Here is a 24,141-nt window from a genome sequence, read left to right on the forward strand (position 1 = left end):
GTTGAATTAGCTCCCAAAAGGATTTATTAATCATCTCTTCACTTGTGATGACAAAACAACAGCAAAGACATTACATTATCACTTCCAGCACATGCAGACTAGCATGGATTTAGCTACAGTATAAGAAGGGGTTCCCCTCCATACACAACAACTGAGATTACTGAGGGATTGCACCATCTCCCTGTGCTGCTGCGCGCTGGTGCCTGCCGCTGTCAAAACGGCCCAAAACAAGACAATACTACAACGTAAAATGGGGGGGGGGGGGGGGGGGTCTGCTTAATTCGGATACATTGCTTTTTTCTAAACCGTTTAATTTGGCCAATAGAAAATATGGTAGTTTCTATAATAATGGTTGTGGAAATTATAATAATGTGTGATATATTTTGTCACTTTTCCCCCCCAACTTTTGTAATAATATTCTGGACGCCCCTAAACATCAAGTGGTTTGCTCCGTTGCTAAGCTATCTTGTGTAGACGTTCTACAGGGTGATGAAGAAGATGTAGTTAGTCGGCCCTTAAATACATAACGTTGTTCGATTTAAAACGTAAATTGTGTGAGCCGGGACAAAACAATCACCATGGCCGGTATTAGGAGAGTTAACGGAAAATTATCAGGAATTAGCCCAGCTGTCAGGTAATGTTACTGTCCAATTGTGTTTACGGAAAACGCCTCAATGAAGCTGTCAAGCTAACCTAGCTAACCTAACGTTAGCGCGAACGTTAACGTTAGTTGTCCGTTATTCGTCGTCGTTTTCACATCTTAGGTAAAGTTAACGGTCCTGTTAACAGTAACGGCTAACGTTAGTAACGTACGTTACGCTGTGAGTAGTTGTACATTGGCTGGTTAAGCAATGCTACATATTTATTTAGCTAGCGGTGCCATCCCCCGTTCCTAGACATATCCCTCACATCAGTGAAGTATTAATAAATTAAATAAAAAACAGTCAAGTATTTGTATTGTCAAAACCTAAAGCTAAAGTTAACGGTTACGGGTAATGACGTTAATTCATAACGATTTACGTAGAATCTGTGGGAAGTAGTTTCACAAAACAAACAAACAAAAAAATATAAAAATAAAATCGTTACGCTAATTAACCTAACTAATTTATAATTTACCTAACTCTGCTGAAACAATGTCATAATTTTATGTAACGCTACAAGTTAGCTATCTATAAATTAAAACAGTATACCGTTCAACTGTTTGTATTTCTCCTCCATAATCATAATTAATTATTTGTATTTATTTAAAACATTTATTATTATTATTTTATGTAACTAACTATACTTTTGTGTTTTTATTGAATTTATTTTTATTTTTATATTTTACTTTTATTACAGGTTTACTAGGTTTACTGTTATTAATATGTCATATATGAAAATAAAGTGAGCAAAATTTATTTTTTAATAAAAGTAAAACAGTATAATCAACTGTTTGTATTTCTCTTATATATTATATGATATAATAATAATATAATATTAATATTGCTATATCATGAGAAGAACTATGTCGTAGAAACCTGTGGCAATCATGAGATTTTTAAAGTTAGTTTATCTCAAAACTGTGAATGACTTGAAATAATAATCTCAGCTATCATGCATTTGTCATAAATGCATTTTTCTAAATTTGTTTTTGTTTTGATTTTTTAAAGTTTGACAAAACCAAAAAAAGCCAAGGTCCAACTTCTATTTGCGAGGTGGTTTGTTGTTATGAAACTATGAGATGTGATTGAACTCTATGGAAACCACAAGTAGACCGGACAGTGTTGAGAAACTGCTGTTTCCAAGGTTCAAATGGAACCGTTAATTGTTTAATGTTAATAACTAACAAAGCCATGACTATATATATCATATATATATATATATATATATATATATATATATATTTTTTTTTTTTTATTTATTTATTTTTTTTTTCTTGTGACTTTTTCCAGTTGCAGTCGCCTGCGTCAGGTTCAGTCTCTGCTCTGTGAGGGTCCTGATGGCATCCTGTGCTCTCTTGGTATGTTAAGTTGCAAACCTTTTATCTTAAACTTTATATTCTTTATCTGGCCTGGTTAACTGCACTGCCAACTGCTAATACTAGAGGAAATCACCAAACAAATGGTGGATAAAACAATTCATGTGGTCATTCCAAAACAGCCAATGAGTGAATATGAATGTAATTCTTTTGTGTATTTCAGGAATTGACAGCAGATATAATGAGGGGTGCACTGAGCTGGGGAAATACCTGTTCTATGGACTATATGAAAGAAATCAGCTGAATCTTGAACAACTCCTTGAGGAGTTTCCTGATGAAATGCTGGATGGTGAGTTTTTCCAAGTGTTGTTCACTATGTTTGTACTCCTATTTCTGTGCTTGCTTTAGTTTGTATCCATTCTGACACATTGCTTGTCTGCTTTCCAGATGTAATTCTGCTGATCAAGGCGGATTGTGTTCATCTGTACTGCAACCCAATGAACTACAGTTACCTGTTGCCCTACGTGTCCCACTGGAGGAACCTGCATCTCTACTGCATGACAGAGGCGGAGGTTAATGCTTCAGTCTTATCAGGCTTGTTGATTGCAGTTCCTGTATGCTTCAGTTAGGAGTAGGAACTTTATCAGGAGTATTCTGGCATGTTGATGTAGCCATCTGTCTAAAAGTTTAACCCTTGCAGGTTACTATTAATCTTTTCAGTCATTTTAAGTGTTACACCTTGTCTACACAGGCTGCACAGTGAAAGCAGCATATTCACTCTCATCAATGACACAGTGTGTTCTAGTTTTTTACCAATGCACCTGTAATGTGTGCGCAGGTGGCTCAGTCCCATCAGGTAATGATTGCCATTGCTGAAAATTGTAAATATGACCCTTTGTAGCAGTGTTTGTGTTTGTTAATCCTGATCGAGTCCTTTTTGTAATTGTCCCACCTCCACACAGTATGAAGATGAGGAAGCAGCAGAAGAATTCAAAATCTCCAGTTTTGTCACGATGGTGCAGGACTGCTATCGTATTGGTGTACCTAACAGCTCCCAGGGTACATATCATCACGTTTACATCTCCACATTCATTCACTACTTTTAAAAAGGTAATTTCACCAACAACACAGGTACATGTTTGCTCTTCTTTTCCTTCTAGGTCACATCCAGAGGTTTGACATGTTTATGGTGGAAAAGTGGCCCCTGATTCAAGCATTCGCCCTGGAAGGCATCGGTAGAGGGAGCTTCTTTACCATGAAATACAAGGTACCTTCAAACAGTTGCAAAAGTGAAAGATATTTAACATAAAAAATGTTTGTAGCACAACATTGTACTTGTGGTCCTACACTTCTTGTTTCAAATATTCCTGCTTTTCCAGCTAATGGACATGAGTGAGAAGCTGTGGCAGGTTTACAGCAGACTGGACCCGGTGTCCCTGGATAATCTCCTCACAGAGGTAATACCAGCTTCTTTTTACATTTGCACGTTCAGAAATCTAATTGGAATGATCAGTCATTTGTTTTTTTCCAGCATGTTATTGATAAAAGGAAAAGTTAAAAGTTACATTATCTAAAAAATGTTAAGTCTAGCTGATTAATCAGGCCGTCAGTTGAAGTATAATTGATTGATTTTGATAACTAAGTTTTAGTCAGTCATAAGTGACATTAATACTTTCTTCATAGTCATATTTAGTATGTGAAGTTGTGAACATGAGCATTCAGTATGCTACTGTACGTACTCTAACCTTTTTAGGACTTGGTGAACTTTGAGAAGCAGTGGAGCGGCTTCTTCTCCAGCATGGACCTGGAGAGCCATCTGTCCATCCTGGAGCTCTCTGAAGCACAGGCAGGAGAGGTACGTTTATCTCCACTTATGGGACAGGAGACCAAATCTGCAAAAAAAATAAATGCAAAGTGTATATTCAAACTGCATTGTCCAATGTCTATGTGTAGTAGTCACAAGTGTGCTTGTGTCTGCATAAAGTGTATTCTCATCAATCCACAGGCATTCCGTACTTATTACTCTCATGGACTGATCTCAAGCAACATCACAGATAAAAGGTACGCTTCTTATTCAACAATGTCATATTCTGACATGATATTCATTAGTTCATTAGTCTTAATACAATCGCTTTATCAAATGTTTCTTATTTCAGTAAAAGTCAGCAGCCCTTTGTGTTGCTTGGAAAGCATTCCTCCTCAGAGGATTTGGAGGGTTATTCGTTCAACTTTCCCTCAGAGAGTCATCAGGTCCGCAACACAGGACCTGAGGGTTCTGCAGCCAGACACATGGTGAGGAGCCTGAGATGGGAAACAGTGTGATGTAGCCAGCTAACACTGTAAACCACTTGCATTATGATAGGGTCCCTATTGGCTTGGCATCTGAATATGGTATGAGGAACCTTCAATGTTTTCTAAATCACATTGCTCAAGTTAAAGAGGACAAGTGGCCTGCAGCACCACCTGCTGAAGGGATTTGGTACAACATCTCAGGAAACATGTAGTCACCGACCCCATGTCTCCTGTAAATATGAGATTTAGGTATATTTGCAGCTCTTTTGTCCGTGTCATTTGTGAAGTGGGAACATGCCAGGATTGTATCTTTCAAAAGAAACACTTTTTTGCTCGTTAGATTCTGCAGTGTGTGGCTCCCAAAGGACCTCTAGCCTGCTCTCGGACCTATTTCTTTGGGACCACCCACTCTCCATACCTTGGTGAGCTTTTACTGGATGGCTTTGCCGGTTTCATATTGATTAACTGCACATTTGTAAAAAATATTAGTTCACAGATGTTTAGGTTTTTGACATTATTGTCCTTTGCATCATATTTCAGAGGTAGTCTAGCTGCTGCAGAGCACAGTTTATTTACACAGGGGTTAAAGAAGCTAACCCTCAGGATTGCTAGTGCGACATGTTGCTGTGTTGAGTTAATTGTGGGGTCCAGAACGGGCTTAGCTTGCCGGGGATTAACTGTAATATGAGAAGCCCTTATCTGTATCGTTATCATTTGTTTATTTCATCCACAGGAAATCAGAACACAGAGCAAAAGAAAACAGAAGTCTTGTAAGTGATTTAGTTTTGGATCTCATGATCAATATTTCTTCCCTGTAAGCTATTGTTTGGTTAAATATTACAGAATATCAAAATGAAAGAGTTTTTTTGTTTTGTTTTCAGACTTTTGTCGCAGATTTATTCAGCTGCTGTTCAAGCAGTCCTGTCAGGAATCAAAAGCTACTCCTTCACCTCCAGCGCTACCAAGGTAAGGAAAACCAGAGCACCTGTTTTAACATTAATCCTTCAGAATGTAATCTATCACGTAGAGTTTCTCATTAAGGCGCGTTTATTATCCCAGGCCAAGGATGTAGCAGAGAACACCTTTCTACTGGCTTTGGACTCGATGAATTTAAGTCAGTACCGCAGTTCTCTCAGGTACAGACTGATCATCCTTCCTGTGAGACTTTTAGCCAAGCACAAATGTTATGTATTTGTTTGACTTGGTTTGACTCTGTGTTTTCTTTGTTCAGGTCCAAATGTGAATTCAGCATACAAGCAGTGAATATGCAGGGAAGGTGGGTGTTCACTGGGCCTGGTTTGGACCACTGGTCTTTTGCAAGCATTTGCTTTTTGTGACACAAATCCTGGAAACATTTAATCATGTTATTGGAAAAAAAAATATTTTTGTAAATGTGTGATTTCAGGATTTCAGAACCTGTTTTGTTCTTGTTTTCAGGATCATTCCTCTGACTGATAAAGACAGCCGTTACGTAGTAAAAACAGTAAGTTAGAGAGGCAAATCATTGTTTTTGCTTTAAAAAATAACTTTTGTGTACAATTTCCCTCTTAAACACTTTTTTTCTTCATCTAACTAATTCTACTTTTATTCTCAGGCGTCCATGACTGTCCATGACATCCCAGACCTGCAGTGGGACGGGGGCGACCTGGGCTCTGTGGTCTTCTCTGAATCCTTCTTGGAGTCCGGCATCAACATTCAACAGAAAGGTACAATGCTGATTAGATTAAGTCTAGTTAAAATGGATTGCTGAGTGATTCCACAAAGGACATTTCAGTTACATACTGTAATAAATACAGTGACGAACAAAAACAACAGAGCACGAGTATAAAAAAGCTGTTTTTCCTGCTCTGAGAATCATATTTGTGATCTACTGTATCTTCCCTGTTTGACTTTGTTGTTTGTGCTTCATTCTGTTTCCTCTCCTGCAGACGGCACTCTGTCCTCAGACAGCTGCTACACCGTCCTGACTACAACTGTGCCTCGATACGCCTGCTGGCTGGTATGTGTGGGGCCGAAAATCAGAAAGATTATGATTAATGTGATACGCAGAATGTTTGGATACCTACAAGTTACATACAAAACATGTTGTCTCGTCCTTAGTTTAAGGAATACACCATTTTATTTCTCCCAGCATTGTTTGTTTGGTGTCTTATGGTCATATTGTTTTTAGATGGAACCTGATGTCAAGCAATCTGAGCAAGCCCAACATCTTGCTAAGGTAAGCTCAGAGTTCATGTGTCCACTGCAGAGTATGAATCCGTGTTGATGTGTGTGTGTGAACATGTGACCTCATCACTTACTCTATGTGTCTTCAACAGAAAGAGGAAGGCACTTGTCTGGGATCTGCTCTGACTGTAGCAGATGCTGCGTATGTGTTCTCCAGCAGCCAGCTCTCCACACCTGAAGAAGGTGACACCCTCCAGTAGTATTGACAAAACGTGCTTTATATATATATATATATATATATATATATATATAATAACTTACAATGCTGCTGTACAACCTTAGATTCTTAGATTACTGACTTAGCCTGGAATCAATTGTCAAAGTCCACCCTCCCCCACCCTGTCACATTTTAAACAGAAATGAAATTCTGTGAATCAACAAAATAGACTTTTAATCAAAGCTTTATTCACAATATTTCATGTGACGGTACATTCACAAGATATTCTAGCCAATGTCGTACCTCGTTATGTGACAAAGAGTCGTGATTCTGCCTAACTTTCAATATTTCTTCAAATGTTACTCATAGGAAAAATCATTTTCCTCTCTGAGGGACTGCTGTTCATCCATTCTCAATATGGAAGCATTACACTGTCCAAAGATCACATCAGCACCATCAAGTTCTATGATCCGGTAATATTCACAGTTATGACACATGTATGATCACACATATATACAAGTTCTATTTTGTACATATTTTGTACGTATAGTACATTAATGATTTAAAAGACATTTCTTTACTGTGATTAAACATAATGATATGAATCCATATACAGTTACGTTTCTGGTTCCGACCTGTGTATGATTTATGTTTGTCTTCTTACCAGGACTCCAGCGCTGTGGCGTCTCTCCTCGTGGAGTATGACAGCAGCCTGCTCCCCCACCTCCCGTTCCCCCTCCACAGCGCTGACCGCTGTCTGGTCTTTGCTCTTCAGCCCAGGTCAAAGAGCCACAGGGCCTTCTACTCCAAGGTAAACCCTGAAGCCAGTGACGTCTCACAGGGTTAGAGATTCAACATACACATGACTCAGTCTCTCATCATGCTTGTGAAATATGTTTCTAAGGAGCCAGCTGCCATGTTTCTACAGTAGCCCAGAACGGACAAACCAAACATTGGCTCTATTTAGGGCCTTTCGCGTTTTTGCGTTTTCCTGTTTTTGCGTCGGCCTCCGTAGTTCTCCTACACACTTGCCACACAGAATCATTTTCAGTTGGTTGCAATCTGCAGCCTCTCCCCTAGATGCCACCAAATCATACACATGAGACTCTTAAGTGTTCAAAGTAACAAAAAACTCCCCACTAGGACCGGATATGCTTTTTGTGTTGGTCCATGGATGATCTATTACTGTAAAACAAGCCATCCTCATCATTGTATGCTCATTAAAGATACAGCTACAGTTGTCTGAATCTTTTCTCTCTTTGGTTACAGGTTTTGTCAGTGTGGCAAAAATCTGACTCTGGACTTAATCTGCAAATGGTGGACCAAAAGCACCTGTCCTGGAACCAGAAAAACATGTAAGATAATTTAAGATTAGTTGTCCGTATGCTAGATTCCATTGCACGTTCCTTGGAGTATGGGAAGTAAGCAGTTTGTCCTTGAAATATCACAGTTTTAGAAAATGTTTTTGATCTTATTTGATCCAATAAGGTCAGAATTTTAATGATTTTTTTTGTCCTCTCAGGCACAGCAGGCTGCAGAAGCTGCATGACAGTCAGGAGCCACCAGTGGCCAAACGCAGAGGCAGCCTGAAAACTTCATACTCCCAGCTGCCAGAGCAGGACATGTTAGTACACACTCCAGTCACTCAGTAGAGGGCTTCACAGTTGGACCAAACAAATAATAAAACCTGATGCTAGGTATTGCTTCATCAGGGGTATGTCTTCCCAAAATAGCAAATTTAGCCTGTGTTTCTTGATACAGTGTCATCTTTGGTGACCATCCACACATTAAAGACTCTTCCTTATCTGGCCGAAAATAAACAGTGCACACGCATTTTCTTTCTTGTCATTGTAGCTCTAACAAAGACGACCACATGTCAGGATAACTCGGCTTCTCGGTCTTCCCAAATCTGTCCCCTCGTATAAATAGACATCCAACTGTTTTAAGCATTTGCATTCAAAATGAACAAACCGCACAGTGCTTCTAAAAATGTTTCATTGTAGGTCTCATTTCTAAGCACTCTGTTCCAGCAGAGATAATAAAAAATAAATGATTTAGTGCTTTTAAATAGTATATGTAAACTGCAGAAACTGGAGCAAATAGGACGCGGTGGAAGGAAAGTCTTTAACTGTAGTACTCACATTTATCCTTTTCCTTACATGTTCAGCTCCTAAAATACTAGTGCCATTCAGTTCTTACCTCCTTGTATTCTGGTCCACGCCAGGTTTCTTCAGCACTTTGCCTTGAGTAGTATCGGTCAGGAGCCCATCCTGTATGACCACCTGGGGGCGCTCTTCCCCTCTGCAGAGCTGAGGAATCCAGTCACCAGTCAGGGAGACAAGGTGAGCACGTCGACTAAGGTGCAGCGGATCTTTCTCATTTGAAAAATGAAGACAATAACAAACCTTCCTGGTTCCTTCAAAGAATGCGTTGGTCTATCATCCCTAATTTGGCTTTTTATGTGTGCAAAGGTTGTCATAACCATCATCACTGGATTACCAGGAAGCCATAACAAAAGGCTCTGCAATTTCCTGGTCCAGTTGAACAAGGAACATGGAAGGTGAGCTGTTCCTTCGGTTTGTGTTTTGTTTTTGTTACAGTGTTGCTCTGTTATTATTTTTCATCTTATATATGTTATAGCATTACAATTTGATTTTGATTTCATCCGTTCTGTAGGTGGGTGGTGTACAGGCCTGGTCCTGACAGCTGTGACGGCTTCTCAGCCTCTCACCTGCAGCAGTATTTGTCCAGCTTCCTGGAGAGCCAGAGAGGCCCTGGAGGCAAACCCCGTCTGTTGGTGCTCTCTCCTGGGTAAGACAGCCAAACCCCGTCTGTTGGTGCTCTCTCCTGGGTAAGACAGCCAAACTCCGTCTGTTGGTGCTCTCTCCTGGGTAAGACAGCCAAACCCCGTCTGTTGGTGCTCTCTCCTGGGTAAGACAGCCAAACCCCGTCTGTTGGTGCTCTCTCCTGGGTAAGACAGCCAAACCCCGTCTGTTGGTGCTCTCTCCTGGGTAAGACAGTCAAACCCCGTCTGTTGGTGCTCTCTCCTGGGTAAGACAGCCAAACCCCGTCTGTTGGTGCTCTCTCCTGGGTAAGACAGTCAAACCCCGTCTGTTGGTGCTCTCTCCTGGGTAAGACAGTCAAACCCCGTCTGTTGGTGCTCTCTCCTGGGTGAGACAGCCAAACCCCGTCTGTTGGTGCTCTCTCCTGGGTAAGACAGCCAAACCCCGTCTGTTGGTGCTCTCTCCTGGGTAAGACAGCCAAACCCCGTCTGTTGGTGCTCTCTCCTGGGTAAGACAGCCAAACCCCGTCTGTTGGTGCTCTCTCCTGGGTAAGACAGCCAAACCCGGTCTGTTGGTGCTCTCTCCTGGGTAAGACAGCCAAACCCAGTCTGTTGGTGCTCTCTCCTGGGTAAGACAGCCAAACCCTGTCTGTTGGTGCTCTCTCCTGGGTAAGACAGTCAAACCCCGTCTGTTGGTGCTCTCACCTGGGTGAGACAGTCAAACCCCGTCTGTTGGTGCTCTCACCTGGGTGAGACAGTCAAACCCCGTCTGTTGGTGCTCTCTCCTGGGTAAGACAGTCAAACCCCGTCTGTTGGTGCTCTCTCCTGGGTAAGACAGCCAAACCCGGTCTGTTGGTGCTCTCTCCTGGGTAAGACAGCCAAACCCCGTCTGTTGGTGCTCTCTCTTGGGTAAGACAGTCAAACCCTGTCTGTTGGTGCTCTCTCCTGGGTAAGACAGCCAAACCCCGTCTGTTGGTGCTCTCTCCTGGGTAAGACAGTCAAACCCTGTCTGTTGGTGCTCTCTCTTGGGTAAGACAGTCAAACCCCGTCTGTTGGTGCTCTCTCCTGGGTAAGACAGCCAAACCCTGTCTGTTGGTGCTCTCTCTTGGGTAAGACAGCCAAACCCCGTCTGTTGGTGCTCTCTCCTGGGTAAGACAGCCAAACCCCGTCTGTTGGTGCTCTCTCCTGGGTAAGACAGTCGAACCCTGTCTGTTGGTGCTCTCTCCTGGGTAAGACAGCCGAACCCTGTCTGTTGGTGCTCTCTCTTGGGTAAGACAGTTGAACCCTGTCTGTTGGTGCTCTCTCCTGGGTAAGACAGCCGAACCCTGTCTGTTGGTGCTCTCTCTTGGGTAAGACAGTTGAACCCTGTCTGTTGGTGCTCTCTCCTGGGTAAGACAGCCGAACCCTGTCTGTTGGTGCTCTCTCTTGGGTAAGACAGCCGAACCCTGTCTGTTGGTGCTCTCTCTTGGGTAAGACAGTTGAACCCTGTCTGTTGGTGCTCTCTCTTGGGTAAGACAGTTGAACCCTGTCTGTTGGTGCTCTCTCCTGGGTAAGACAGCCGAACCCTGTCTGTTGGTGCTCTCTCTTGGGTAAGACAGTTGAACCCTGTCTGTTGGTGCTCTCTCCTGGGTAAGACAGCCGAACCCTGTCTGTTGGTGCTCTCTCTTGGGTAAGACAGTTGAACCCTGTCTGTTGGTGCTCTCTCCTGGGTAAGACAGTCGAACCCTGTCTGTTGGTGCTCTCTCCTGGGTAAGACAGCCGAACCCTGTCTGTTGGTGCTCTCACCTGGGTAAGACAGCCAAACCCTGTCTGTTGGTGCTCTCTCTTGGGTAAGACAGTTGAACCCTGTCTGTTGGTGCTCTCACCTGGGTAAGACAGCCAAACCCTGTCTGTTGGTGCTCTCTCTTGGGTAAGACAGTCAAACCCCGTCTGTTGGTGCTCTCTCTTGGGTAAGACAGTCAAACCCCGTCTGTTGGTGCTCTCTCCTGGGTAAGACAGTCAAACCCCGTCTGTTGGTGCTCTCTCTTGGGTAAGACAGTCAAACCCCGTCTGTTGGTGCTCTCTCCTGGGTAAGACAGTCGAACCCTGTCTGTTGGTGCTCTCTCTTGGGTAAGAAAGCCCATCATTTTGATACAGCTCGGATCTGAGAAGTCAAGACTCCAGTAGAGCAGAACTGAGCTAAAAGGAACCGTTTATATACCAAAAATACTACAATTTGAAATGAATGTTATCTGACGTTTATCATTCAGTCTTGAATACTAACAATGTCATCCCAGTACATAAAACAGATCGTATATCTCATCATTCTGTTGTCGTAGTTCTTACTGAGCTTCACCTTCTCCCACATCTTGGCAGGAGAAGCTGCTACCCTATGAGTACTTAGACACTATGGGGTATTCAGACCTAACAATACCAGAGGGCACTTGAAGAAATGACTAAAAGAAAAGAGTGAATTGATGACCTGTTCATTGTCGGTGTGTGATGACTTGTTCATTTGTAAATGTCTCTACTTGGACAGATACACAGATGTTCTGGATGTGGTCCAGGCTGTGCTCTTCCACCCTGACCCAGTTGTCCAAGCGTGTTTCACCATCGGCGCCGTCACTGCTTGTGTGGACCCGCTGGCCTCCTGCGTGGAGCACAGGTGACGTTTCTTTCTCCAGTAGATTAGTTCTCAACACTGCGGCTGTTAAAGGCAAAGCCAACATAACGAGCTTCGACTGCCATAAAGAAATGTGTATCAGATGAAATGATGTCCACTGACATCAAGCTTAGTTTGGCGTTTAACAAAATCGCACAATTTCTAACCAAACGGACTGGAACTAAAAAAACAAGTGAGATGTGATGGATGACGATGAGACCAAACAAAGACGTCTTTTTTTTTTCTTAAAGTCCTTTGTAACAAAAAATTCCAACGTTTACTCTTGGCCCATTTCACACAGGAAACGTAAAGCTTTAGTTGATTTTCAGGGGAAAACCCCTCAAACTCTGTGCTAACTCTGCTCTGCAGCAGGGCCAGCAAGCCCTGGACTAAAGTCGGGCTTAGCCCACATTGGAATGTGCCGACTGAACCCTTTCTTAGCCCCGGGCTACCAGCTCCCTGTGCAGTGTGCAGTGTGAAAAGCGTAGTCGACATGTCTCACATTGTACATGCAGAAGAAAAGGACCTATTTAGTGAATCAGTTGCACTCAACTCAAACCCAGCGCTTCAGTACATGTCACAGTCCTGCAGCGGCTTCTCAGTGAATGCCACTAATGAAGCAGCTGTATGTATTACAGCACATTTGTATGAACAGCTTCCCTCAGAATACGTCACCATAAATCCATCCAATGAGCAGCGAACACTCACCACCTGTAGACTTGGAACATTGCTCAGGAAAGCTTATGACTTGCTCCGTTGCTGAGGACGGCAGTTGCACCCAAACACATTTCACAGCAATTGATTTGGTGACCCAGGGCTCTCTGCTATCTCTCCGTATGCTTGACATTTTCCAAAAACATACATTTTCTGCCTGCAGCTATTAATAAATGTGTATTTAATCTTTTTTGTGCCTATTTTGCAAAGTGATGGAGCCTTGGATTCAAATTGAGGGTTCCATTCCGTTATGTTTTCATTTTTAACTTTTAAAGTAACGTCTGGACAGACGGACCAGATGATGACAGACAGGGCCGGATGTTGGAGGTTTCCAGGACGAGGTTACATAAGACTTTTAGCTATTAAAACTCAAGGCTGGGTCCCTTTCACAGAGAGGATCAGGCCTACATTTAATCTCACTCTCCTTTTGTTACAGGCTTTAGATGTAGCTTACAGAGCTTCTCACTGTCGAAGATTGACTGAGCTGCTCCGCACAATATGACATACCACTCCGGGTAATAGGCTGTTTTCCACTGCACGTCCAAGCTGCGTTGGCCAGTGATGCGTATATACAGATGAAGTCAGTCTAGAGGGTCTACTTTTTCCAACACGCTTGGAAAACTGCTTTGACCGTCTTCTTAACGAGACATTTCATTGAAAAGCCAGTGGGTGTTATAACAAATATAATAATTCGATTCTGCACATTAACTCCGGAGCATATATGGAGAACTCCCACAGTCCTTTAGAAGAGGTGATGGTTTAATAATGCATCTTAAACATGTTCTGTATCCTGTGCTGTAAATATATTGAGATGACCATCCAGCCCCACTTGGCTCTGCAGTGGAAGATGTGTTATAAGAGGTTTAGTCAGCAATGTGGTTAGTACTGACTTTTCCATGTGAGGCATCTTCAACATCCCCCCTGCCCCCCCGTCACTGTCTGTTGCCATAGATTGTGTGGAGATCTGTGGACCCACTGTGGTGCTAATTGGGAGTGGTTAGCCCAGTTTAGGCCTGACCTTCCTGTCAACCCTGTGCAGCATAGCCCCTCTAATCCCCCAGGTCCACATGTGTGACCAGCACCCCCTCCTCAGTGAAGCCCATCAGTCAGTCATGATCCATTCTTTGTGATGAATGTAGACAGTTCATTACATCAGGACAGGAAAGATGAATGCCTTTCAAATGGCTGATCCCCCAGCCTGCAGGCTCCCTGAGGGTCGCTGGTGGCCGGAGGGGGACTTGGCTCAGAGTCACGGTTCTTCAGAAAGTGGTGTACAACACTGATCGATCTGAAAACTCAGGATAAATGATGTTGAGATGAAATGAGATTACAGAAAGCTTTTACACTGGGCAGTGTTCAGTCTCAGTCATGATGTCATCCTATAATAAATGCCAGCCAACAGCCATCACACTGAGTTAGCCTGTTTATTGCTGCACAACTTTGGCAAAAACCCATTCGTCATAAATAGAGTTATTGTTAGTGATGATGTTGTGGAACAAGACATGGGTTCAAATAAAGAGGACTATTAATCAAATACAAGGAAATACAGCTCTTGTGCTATGTTCACATTACAGGGCTTAAAGGAAGACTTCACCCTTGAAATGACCATTTGTATATTAATTACTCCGCCTGTGATGCCTTGAATTCTTGAAGAAATCTGTTTACGAACTCTCACACGACTCTATAATCCAAGTCTCTATTTTCTAATGTGAACAGGTCGCTCCACCGTGACCATTCTCAAACTAAATGTGCATTTAAATGATGGCTGCCTGTCAGTGTTCACCCTGTACTCACGTATGCTGTACATTTAACTTGTGTTCTTCTGTCTCGTTCTCTGCAGGTTTGCATTTCCTAAACTCTTGGAGCAGTGCAGCCAAGGTAAGTCCTGTCTGCTGCACCGTTTCCCAACAACGATAAACTTGGAATACTCAGGAAACATTGTATTGATACTCATTGTGTCATGCTGTTTTGGAAGCTGTACAGCATATCTATGCCAAACACATATACTGCACAATCAGGAAGTGTTCTGTATGATTTTTGTCAAGTGAGAGGAGAAGTTGTGCATTTATGGTAAAAATAATACTCTCACATCACAGTGAATTAGCAAATCCAGCTCTAACGTCAAATTAAGAAGAAATATATTATATATGTAAAACAATGCTTTGTTGTTCGCTTTATTGATGCAGAAATGTAACTTATTGTCGACAAATTACACAAATATGGAGATCTATGGAGTACCTTGAAATCTGATCTAAATACTGAACTCACAGTGATGGTGTTCTAAATATTACCCACAATGCAGTTATTCTCCACCACTGTTGTTGTCAAAAGTCTTTATACAGATCTTGTAATATGAAAACCTAAAGGGTCAACCAATAACAGGGTCTCAGCACCCACTGCCCCAACCATCAGCTCATGTCTGAGAGCCCACCGTCTACACTCCATCTTGTATTCTATAGAGACACATTGAAGAGGAGTCTGGCTGTCTCACAATTATTATTATTATTATTATGCCTTTTTTACCTTACCAATCGTTTTAAAGGAATCCAAAAGCCAAATTCAGCTTGCAGGTACAACATGGCAGCAGTAATGCCAAAAAACCCAAACCTAGTGTGAAATATCTCTGCAGTGTCTACACAGAAAGTGAACCAGTTTCTCGTGGAATTCATATTCCCTTTTTGCGCCTCGTTGTATGTCAGGTATTGTGAGCACCGTGGTGTTCACCGGGCTGACAGCAGAGCAGAAGCACCCTCTCATGCAGCATGTTCAGCAGCTGGTACGCTCTGCCAACCCCACCGCAGCCTTCATACTGGCAGAGAGAGGAGCTGTCACCAGGTAGGCGCCCGCAGAGTCATGATCAATGCCGCAAACAGTCATTTAACTGCTTTTATCTGTGCTGAAAATATTCATTTTATTCCACTTTCTGAATCTGTTGGGTCAGAGAACATTGACCAATGCATTCTGTACTTGGAGTAATTCATTTTCGAATTAAAATGTTCAATATTTTCACATTTAGTTTTTGTTGTGTGTGTTTTTTTATCAATTAGGAATGAAGATGTGAATCTGATATTTTCTGATAGCAGCTTCAGTGAGCCACAGATGCTGAGAGCCCGTTATGTCCTCTACCCTGGATGGTAAGACGCTCACCCGATGCACCACTTGACTGGTGTTGACCCCCGTGTGTCCTCCCGTGTCCTCCCTGAGCCACAGATTGCCGTTGATTCCTGCCTCAGCGTTCCTCCGCCCTACCTCGCCTCCCTCCCTGCAGTTTAATTGCCACTCGGCTGCAGTGGTGGGGGTATCGGCCGCTGATTGCTGTAAAGCCCCTCAGGGCATCTTGTGTTCTATCAGCAGCTGCTGGCGGCCTGTAACAAGCTGCTGGCCATGCGGTCGCCTTGCACACAGAGGGGGGTCTCCTTCCCTTTGGGCCCGGTCCATTCAGCTCTCATGCCTCCGTTGTCAGCCAAATATGAACCTCTGCTAAATCCTCCCCTCAGATCATACACTGGATAGAAGTGGCCAGAGTCTGGCCCTTTTCCTTCACTCATCTTCGAGCTTTATTTTGTGTGTTCTTCTTACGAGTCGTAACCCTTTGACCGAGACATGCTTCACCTGCCGATTACAGAGTATCTACTTTTACAGATTCCTCGTCCTCTTCCACAGTTTTACCAGCGAATCACAAGCACTGGCCTCTTTCATGTGGCAGCTGGTCGAGTAAACAACTTTCCAGCCAAAGACAAAATGTAGCACAAACATTTGGCTTGCTCTACGCTCAACTTTCTCACCATTTGTGTAATGTGCAATGTGTTTCAGGTGCAAAGGGCACTTCTTCTCCGGTTGTGGGTCTCTGGTCCTCACCCAGCAGCGCTTGGCTTTCAGCCGGCCCCTCGAGAGGCCTCTATTTGTCACCCGCTGTAAAGGTGAGACGGAGAGTTCTCCCCCCCCCGTGACTCTTACACGTGACAGAAGTTCCAGATATGAGCTGGCAGGGTTTGATGATGATTATATAAGCCGCCTTTCCCTCCAAATATGGAGACAACTGGAGTCTCAAAGTAATTGTCCGCTGCTGCTGCGAAACGATCTGTGTTCCCAGAGGATGCACTTGCTGCCAATTCTGCCTTCCAGGAAGCTGATCATTTAAATGAATGTTTTAAAACACAGTTCTAACTGCTGCAACTCTCATCACTTTTCTGTAGCGCTCAAGTCATCACTAAGGACAAGCCCCTTCAGAGGAAACGTGTACAACGTTTGGGGGAAAGTCCGGTTTTCTGGTAGGAATAACTTATTTTCATTCTATTCAGTCTTCAAAAATACATCGACACTTTTACTAACTTTTGAAACTTTCAGATCGTAGTTTGAATTCCAGAGAACTTATTTTTGTTAAGCATTACTAAACAAATGTGACTTCTTTCCTCGATAAATATATGACCTGTGATTATTAGAGGAAAGGTTGCCCTCAAGGCAGTCCAGAAGCTCCTGACGGTAGGAATGCTGCTCGCTTGTTGTCTGGTGTTTAGACTTCAGCTCATAGTTTGGTTTCCTCCGTATAGTTTCCCACTCTTTGTTTTCATCTGCACACCTGTGTAGAGTTGTTGCATGAGGAGAGAGTGCAGGTGCCTGTGAGGAGATATGTGTAGAGAGCTGGGAAGAGACACGAGTACGGAACGAATGTGACTGAGACTGTACTGTACCATCCTGATCCTAATACTCACATCTCCTTGGTGTCAAGTGTGTATTACAGTCACTGTCCTTAGGGTAGTGTATCATTGACATCACTTTATATTTAGTTATTTTACTTTATTTCATCTTTTGTATGTAGCTGTTGCACATTCTATACTTATTTTGCATTGCGTTAGCAGGTATTTGACATCTTGTTTCTTTTCTACCACACGCGTGAGTTGTGAGTGATTTGGGGAGCAGAGAGGCTGTATAGATGTTCAAACATTAACGCCTCACCGACAGCATGCTGCGAGCACCACACGACGCTGCTGTAGCAGGTGTTACACAAGGTGTGAAGTGTATGTGCTCCTTCATCTCTGGAACCTCCAGACTCAGACCAGCTGATGGAGGTGAGCTACAACACACTGAGCGGGAGCCTCAGCATGACCCCGGGCCCCAAAGAGACCAGCACGTCCTGCTGCCTGATCTTTGATGGTGTCGGCCTCACTGACGATGGACTGAAGGACCTGCTCAGGCTGTGTGCCAAGCAGGTAGGCATTTAAATAGCATTGATGTTTTGGACGGCAATAAACACCCCGAGACTCATAACATAAAGTCTAATACAGTGTGAGAACATAAATCGTGTCATCACATCCCTTTGGTGTTTACAGAGACAGAAAAAGAAACCTAAGAAGACTAAAAACACCCTTTCACCACAAGAAATCAAGAGCATACATGTGAGTGTTTGTGTTTATAATTATATGTAATGTATTATCATTTAATAATTACCACTGGTAGAATTGTGTGTGGACAGAAGGACATTAAAGCTACTCTGTGGAACTTTGTCCACTTGGAGCAATGTTTTTATGAGCTCACGCCTGCTTTGTTCGTCAGCATATTGAATTACTAGTCTGCACATGTGCACTTCCCCGCTGCTGCTTTCATGCTTGGTGGCTGTAAGAAATTCAGCAAGTAGCAAAAGAGGACTTCTAGTTTAAAAATATTCCCAGAATCTTGCAAATATGTGGAATGAAATGCATCCAACACATCTGTTAGACCCCGTGGATACATGAACATATGCCCTGTGAAACAATGAGTGTAAACATAACACTATCCACCTTTAAGTTTATTGCCAATAAATGTCACAGCAAGAGGTTGTGAGATCGTTGATACTGTAGAAGCCTCACTGTGCATTCGCTAATGTTGTCTTCAGAGACAGCCTGGGCTGGGTCGGACTATTTTCAGACAAAAACTTTAGGCGTTTGCAGACCAGAGCAACCTTTTTATAGTTCTATGAACAGTAAGTTGAGCTGTCGAACACTTCCTCTTAGGGAGTCCCCAGAACTGTTCACTTGATATTCTGTGTTTGTGTTCAGATGACCCGGCACCTGGACCCACTACCACAAGGCTACTTCTACAACGGTCACCAATATATGGACATCTTTGGAGAAAAACTGAACCTCCATCCCTGTATCCTCTTCATGGTGGTCACTGTCTACTGTAGAACCTCCAGCACGTCTAATCTGTCACTCAACCCTGGAATACCAGAGGTTAAAAACAATACACCAGCACACTTCAATCAGCTGTTGAACAGAACCGTACTGCATACAGTCTGTGTGTGAGTCATAACAATCAGGCTTTGTGTTTGATAGGTCATAGAAAAATGTCTATCTATATTTAATGTGGACCTAAACAGAGCAGTGACTATAAATCAGGTCTGTTGGTCTGTGTGATTGTGCTGCTGTCTCCCTTACATCGCTGTTACCACAGACATGGAAGAGTTTATTAAGGAGTACCTCGCCGAGGCCAACAAAGAGGTCGAGCTATTCAACCGTCAGCTGGAGCTGCAGGGACAGCCTGACCTGTTTGATCCCTGATAGAATCTGTATGTCCACTGCCTCCATCTGTCTTATTTAACACTAAGGGAACCACCGTGGGGGGGACGGGGAGGGCACAGGGCTTATGTTCCAAACACTCAATGTTTGGTCACACCACAGGAAGTCCGTTCATTATCTCCGTACGATGTCACTTTGTTTCCTGATTTGTTGTCAGTAGAAAGGTTGAGTGCAGATGAGCTTTTAAATAATCACACATAAAATAAGTGGGCGGGGCGGTTTGCCTTATTTCCTACAGTAACACCACTAACTGTACAGTTAGGCATCATATTCATCAAATGACTGTGACTAATCGATGCGGTCACCTCCGTTAATCCAAATTAAGACGTCTTCACCAAGAGATGAGAGTTGCTCACAACTGCGGACGAATCTGAAACATAACGCAACACAAGACTCCATCTTTAAACCAGTGCGATTACGCCGCTAAGCCTGCGAGCGAAGAGACTTTCACAATCGAAGGGAGTTTCCAACCGCACACTCTCCCGTCAGCCCGCGCATTACTGTTTATCACAGTTGGTAAATGAATGCCTATTTGTGGACAGGCATGGCTAGCCGTGTGATTCTGGTGGGCTCCCTGGTGGGGTTTCTCAAGAATCGCTCCTCCTCTGTTGTCACCCAATCCGCGGCCCACCTGTTATCTTGTATGCGTGCCACGCTGCAGCAGAGGGAGCGCTTGGCCATGGAGCTGTAAACATTGGACAGCCTGCTGGCTGCAGACAACTGATGAATGATGCCATTAATCACAGCTAAACGCCATCCCAGTGCTTTATTTTAAGACTCCTGAAGTGAATCTAATGAAAGTGCAATAAAGCAGACTTCAGTCCTTGCAGCAAAGCTGAGGCCGTCCAGTACACATTGAAACACTGAGGTAACGTGTCCAACACAAGCTGAAAGCACTCCGTTCTGTTCTTTATAACGCTGCTAGTTAACAGAGAGAAGCTCACTGCAGCCAGGTGTGGAGCACTCATTGCATCATTTTGGTCAAAATGTTCTTTTATGGTTGCATTAGTTCAAAGTGTCAACATTCCCGGGTTTTGTTTTTATCTTGTGGGTCGGACAAGGGGAACATGAGGAAAGACGAGTAGAGCCTTTAGTGACGGGTGTAATGCTTTGTACGGGCGTTGTGACTTTGTGTCCTGTTTGAATGAGTCGTTGTGCTACAGCTCGCTCTGCGTTCGTGTGTCACACTCATGTCCTCTGCATGTCTTCCTCTGGTCAGGGTTCCTACGCAGGTTTTAAATGAGTTCGATAAGCTGTGGGGCATTTCCTGGGAAAACCTGCGTCGTCGTCATTAGTGCAGCTGCACATTTACCGCTATGTGATATGTAAGCAAAGAAGCGTTTCAAAGTAAAAGCGTGGTAAATCAGCGGACTTTAGAAGTGTGTAGGAACCCTACAGTCTCTGGAGCTTTCATGGCTTTCATTCATTATGGGGTCAGCAGTGTAACATGAAGACTAATCATCACGTTGTGGGTGAATTGATGCTGACAAAGGAACATTTTAGTGCACATAGAATACGCACACATGCTGCTGCTGCTACAACGGTACAATATATTGCATTGGCCTTTGTAGTTTTACCCCAAACACAAACACCAGCCTGTATTCACTGAGTACTCAGAGAGGAAGGGTGTTTCTGTTAAGAGCATAGTCTAAGGCCTCAGCAGTGGAGGGAAGCGCTTGCTTTAGGTTCTTATCTTGGATATTATTAGATCAGTGGTGACCTTAGTGTTGCCATCACAGCGCTGGCTATGTCGTGTTTTACATGTCTGACTGTCAGCGCTGTCAACAGCCAGTAAGAAGAATCAATAATGTAGTTGTCAGCTGGCAGGCAAAAGACAAGAGTGATAACATTGTTAGCAAGTTCTCTCTCTCCCGGACGACTTGTGAGTATTCAAATAATCCTCAATCTGACCTCGGCCTCACACTGCTGGCCCCATCCGTCCTCTCGCCAGAGTCCGCTTTGATCCCAACCAGCCACAGCGTCTTATGCTAGATGTGCCGCTGTCTCTTAGAAGAATAGAATGCATAGAATAGCACATAGCCTCTAACACGTATTACCCCCGGCATGAGGGGCTCACATGGAGAAGAGGAGCCCACCCAAAGTTACTCATTCCTCTCTTTTACTCTATAAAAGAACTGCAATTGTACCTCGTGTTTTTACATATATATATATATATATATATATATTGTACTTACAGTACCCTCAAAAAGCTCTTTAAGGACAAAGCCTAGCAAACAGATGAGCAGTCTCTCACAGCTTGGATTCTTCTAGCTTTGACTGCTTGTAGCTCGCAAAACACCATAAAGTGAGATGCCACGCTTACAAATGACAACGTAATGCAGCAAACAGATTACGGGGGGGGGGGATAAGTGGAGCACGATAATATGCAACATTAATCCTGTGTTGACAAAATGCGTGATGCTCTGTTTAACGTGTCAGGGTTGCTCTCTGTTGTGAGCAACAGTTGCTGTCGTTCTGTAGTTCCGTAATACTGCAGAGAGTTCCCTTGATTGACAGCGAAATAGTTGCGAGGCTGACGTATGGGAGACGAAAGGTTCCACAAACCTGCTCCACACGTCAAGGAGCAGCGAAGAGGAAACTATATTTGGCCAAGAGATGACAAACGAGTCCTTAAAGAGCCGAGGGTTACGTAAGATGTTTGTGATATTTAAATGAAATGACCACGAACACATACACACGACTACTGCTACAAGTACGTCTACACTATTCTGCATGTGTTGAGATGTCACGTGAATATGATACCGTGTATATTCCCAACAAAATTGCCTTTCACCAAACTGGTACAACAAAGAGAAAATAATCACATTTATTTTACATATCTGCTAAGAAATTTGAATTACCTCGGACATGACAAATAGTATTTTTGTAAGACTGTGAATTGAGAATTCTAGATGCAAGCAAAACGTCTCCTCTCGCAAAAGCAGATGCAAAACAAATAAAGTCAAAAGAGAATGTGATCGGTAGTGAGACGTCGGGTCCGGTCCAGCAGTGCCTTGGCTCCGGCTAAGAACAGCAGAGAATAAAGCTGCATTCAGTGAAAGGAATCCATAGAGTCGCTCTCTAGAGCAATGTGTTTTTACTAAGTCAGAGGGTAGAGCAGGCGATGTCACACGGGGGGGAGGGCTCGGGGCGATTCAGGTAAACTAACCAAAAAAGATGTTGGAACACGGGCTGGGTACCATTCAGTTTGGATGCTTCAACTGTAGACTTACTACTATTTAACGCTGAGCTGCAATAACTGTCTCTTAATTAATGAGAAGTAGAGATCAGTCTTTGATGCCCAGCCCGAGTTGGTATCAGACAAAACAAAAAGAGCATTGAGTTTGTTGGGTGACCCCCTACTTATATTGCACATGGGGGGGGGGGGGGCAAAGAGCCCTCCACAAGCCTCTCAGTGTGACCGCTACGCAGCTCTCTGGCTAACTGAGCACCCTGGTGTCTTCATCCTGTGTGTGGAGGCGAGCCACTCTGTAGCTGAAGTTATAGGACAAAAACAAAGTTTGGTGTTAATTGGTTTTATATCGGGGGGGGGGGGGGGGGGGGTTGTTATTTTCTAGTTTTGAAGATTGGCTCCGGTGTTCAAAAGGACCAACTGTGTGGAATGTATGCACTCCTTGAAGAAGTGGATATTTTAAGGTGTTTTGTGCTTATTGGAGAGGGCGGCTTGCAAATAATGTTTAACCGTCCAAACATTCCTCAGGCCTCGGGGGACGGCTGATACTAATTGTTTGGGCTGTTCTGTCCTATCGAGGTTCAAAGGGAATCACCCCACAGTCCTCACAGACAGAGAGACGGATTTGCTCAGGTGTTCTTATTATTTCCTTTCCTGAGGTTACATATTTGCCCCAATGAAACCCGAGTGTTACAGAAGAAGATGGGGGTGAAATTGTGGTTAATATCTTCTGTCTGTAGCTACGTACCGGCCGGCTGCGCAGTCGTGTACAAAAAACAAAGCGCAGGTTGTTATCTGTGTCAAGTAACGGTGTCGGGATGACAGAATTAGATCTGGGGGGAAAAGCAAAGGGCTCATTTCTTCTCCTTTATCTACAGGCCGTCCAATGGAAGAAATAACTCACTTCAGAAGTGCCAAACTGACTTCCACATTTAGTTTTGAGGGTGTTCACAGAAAGTGAGCAGAAACTGAATTGCATTTGCACAAAAACTACTGTAACTTCTGTTTTTATCCTGTGACTGATGCTTTTATAATCTAACTGTTTCTATTGCACCACGTATCCCATTAAATATTTATATGGTTGATCATTGTTTGTTCTTTTGTCACTTAATGCAACATTTGTGCGATAACCGTTGTGCTCTCAGATGTCAGCAGCCACACATTTGTCACTCTGCATCCGAACCTGTATCAGCACCAACTGAGGCGGGGGAGCTCTTTGTTATTGGGACTGAGAGATGTAGACTAAACAGAAGTACTGTGTGTGTGTGTGTGTGTGTGTGTGTGTGTGTGTGTGTGTGTGTGTGTGTGTGTGTGTGTGTGTGTGTGGGGGGGGCTATTAATGCACTTTGATAAGAAGCAATGGCAGCTGAAATAGTGCTGAGAGAATGTGAGGAATCTTGCACACACAGGTTTAGCCCTACATTTCCTCATGCTGTGTGTGTGTTTTAATGAAAGAGGATGGTGTGTGTGTGTGTGTGTGTGTGTGTGTGTGTGTGTGTGTGTGTGTGTGTGTGTGTGTGTGTGTGTGTGTGTGTGTGTGTGTGTGTGTGTGTGTGTGTGTGTGTGTGTGTGTGTGTGTGTGTGTGTGTGTGTGTGTGTGTGTGTGTGTGTGTGTGTGTGTGTGT

The 24,141-nt window shown here is 43.5% G+C and overlaps 1 protein-coding gene across 9 annotated transcripts in view; it reads left to right on the forward strand.

Moving 5' to 3' along the window:
- Positions 1 to 457: 457 nt before the first annotated feature.
- Positions 458 to 24,141, forward strand: part of dnaaf9 (dynein axonemal assembly factor 9) — a 32,401-nt gene continuing 8,717 nt past the window's right edge. For 5 of the 9 annotated variants that reach the window (XR_012958969.1, XR_012958974.1, XR_012958970.1 and 2 more), the window contains exons 1-38: positions 458 to 634; positions 1,932 to 1,999; positions 2,181 to 2,306; positions 2,405 to 2,529; positions 2,920 to 3,016; positions 3,118 to 3,224; positions 3,337 to 3,414; positions 3,711 to 3,812; positions 3,963 to 4,018; positions 4,114 to 4,249; positions 4,590 to 4,671; positions 4,983 to 5,019; positions 5,131 to 5,215; positions 5,309 to 5,385; positions 5,481 to 5,525; positions 5,687 to 5,732; positions 5,844 to 5,955; positions 6,178 to 6,248; positions 6,420 to 6,467; positions 6,568 to 6,658; positions 7,002 to 7,105; positions 7,300 to 7,443; positions 7,902 to 7,987; positions 8,155 to 8,256; positions 8,857 to 8,974; positions 9,104 to 9,192; positions 9,309 to 9,443; positions 11,933 to 12,058; positions 14,610 to 14,647; positions 15,469 to 15,604; positions 15,817 to 15,903; positions 16,583 to 16,689; positions 16,966 to 17,040; positions 17,819 to 17,979; positions 18,100 to 18,165; positions 18,805 to 18,898; positions 19,199 to 19,313; positions 23,874 to 23,903. Coding sequence is in view for 1 of the 9 variants with exons in the window: in XM_076107429.1 (XP_075963544.1) it covers positions 579 to 634; positions 1,932 to 1,999; positions 2,181 to 2,306; positions 2,405 to 2,529; positions 2,920 to 3,016; positions 3,118 to 3,224; positions 3,337 to 3,414; positions 3,711 to 3,812; positions 3,963 to 4,018; positions 4,114 to 4,249; positions 4,590 to 4,671; positions 4,983 to 5,019; positions 5,131 to 5,215; positions 5,309 to 5,385; positions 5,481 to 5,525; positions 5,687 to 5,732; positions 5,844 to 5,955; positions 6,178 to 6,248; positions 6,420 to 6,467; positions 6,568 to 6,658; positions 7,002 to 7,105; positions 7,300 to 7,443; positions 7,902 to 7,987; positions 8,155 to 8,256; positions 8,857 to 8,974; positions 9,104 to 9,192; positions 9,309 to 9,443; positions 11,933 to 12,058; positions 14,610 to 14,647; positions 15,469 to 15,604; positions 15,817 to 15,903; positions 16,583 to 16,689; positions 16,966 to 17,040; positions 17,819 to 17,979; positions 18,100 to 18,165; positions 18,805 to 18,898; positions 19,199 to 19,305 (3,420 nt within the window). In the remaining 8 variants the exon portion in view is untranslated. Of the gene's footprint in view, positions 635 to 1,931; positions 2,000 to 2,180; positions 2,307 to 2,404; positions 2,530 to 2,919; positions 3,017 to 3,117; positions 3,225 to 3,336; positions 3,415 to 3,710; positions 3,813 to 3,962; positions 4,019 to 4,113; positions 4,250 to 4,589; positions 4,672 to 4,982; positions 5,020 to 5,130; positions 5,216 to 5,308; positions 5,386 to 5,480; positions 5,526 to 5,686; positions 5,733 to 5,843; positions 5,956 to 6,177; positions 6,249 to 6,419; positions 6,468 to 6,567; positions 6,659 to 7,001; positions 7,106 to 7,299; positions 7,444 to 7,901; positions 7,988 to 8,154; positions 8,257 to 8,856; positions 8,975 to 9,103; positions 9,193 to 9,308; positions 9,444 to 11,932; positions 12,059 to 14,609; positions 14,648 to 15,468; positions 15,605 to 15,816; positions 15,904 to 16,582; positions 16,690 to 16,965; positions 17,041 to 17,818; positions 17,980 to 18,099; positions 18,166 to 18,804; positions 18,899 to 19,198; positions 23,600 to 23,873; positions 23,904 to 24,141 lie in introns of those variants that run through there. The other 4 variants (XR_012958973.1, XR_012958975.1, XR_012958976.1 and 1 more) reach the window with 2 other exon arrangements.

This window comes from Anarhichas minor, unplaced genomic scaffold, assembly GCF_050575085.1.
Source record: "Anarhichas minor isolate MPS153535 unplaced genomic scaffold, ASM5057508v1 ptg000038l, whole genome shotgun sequence".
NCBI classification, from domain to species: Eukaryota; Metazoa; Chordata; class Actinopteri; order Perciformes; family Anarhichadidae; genus Anarhichas; species Anarhichas minor.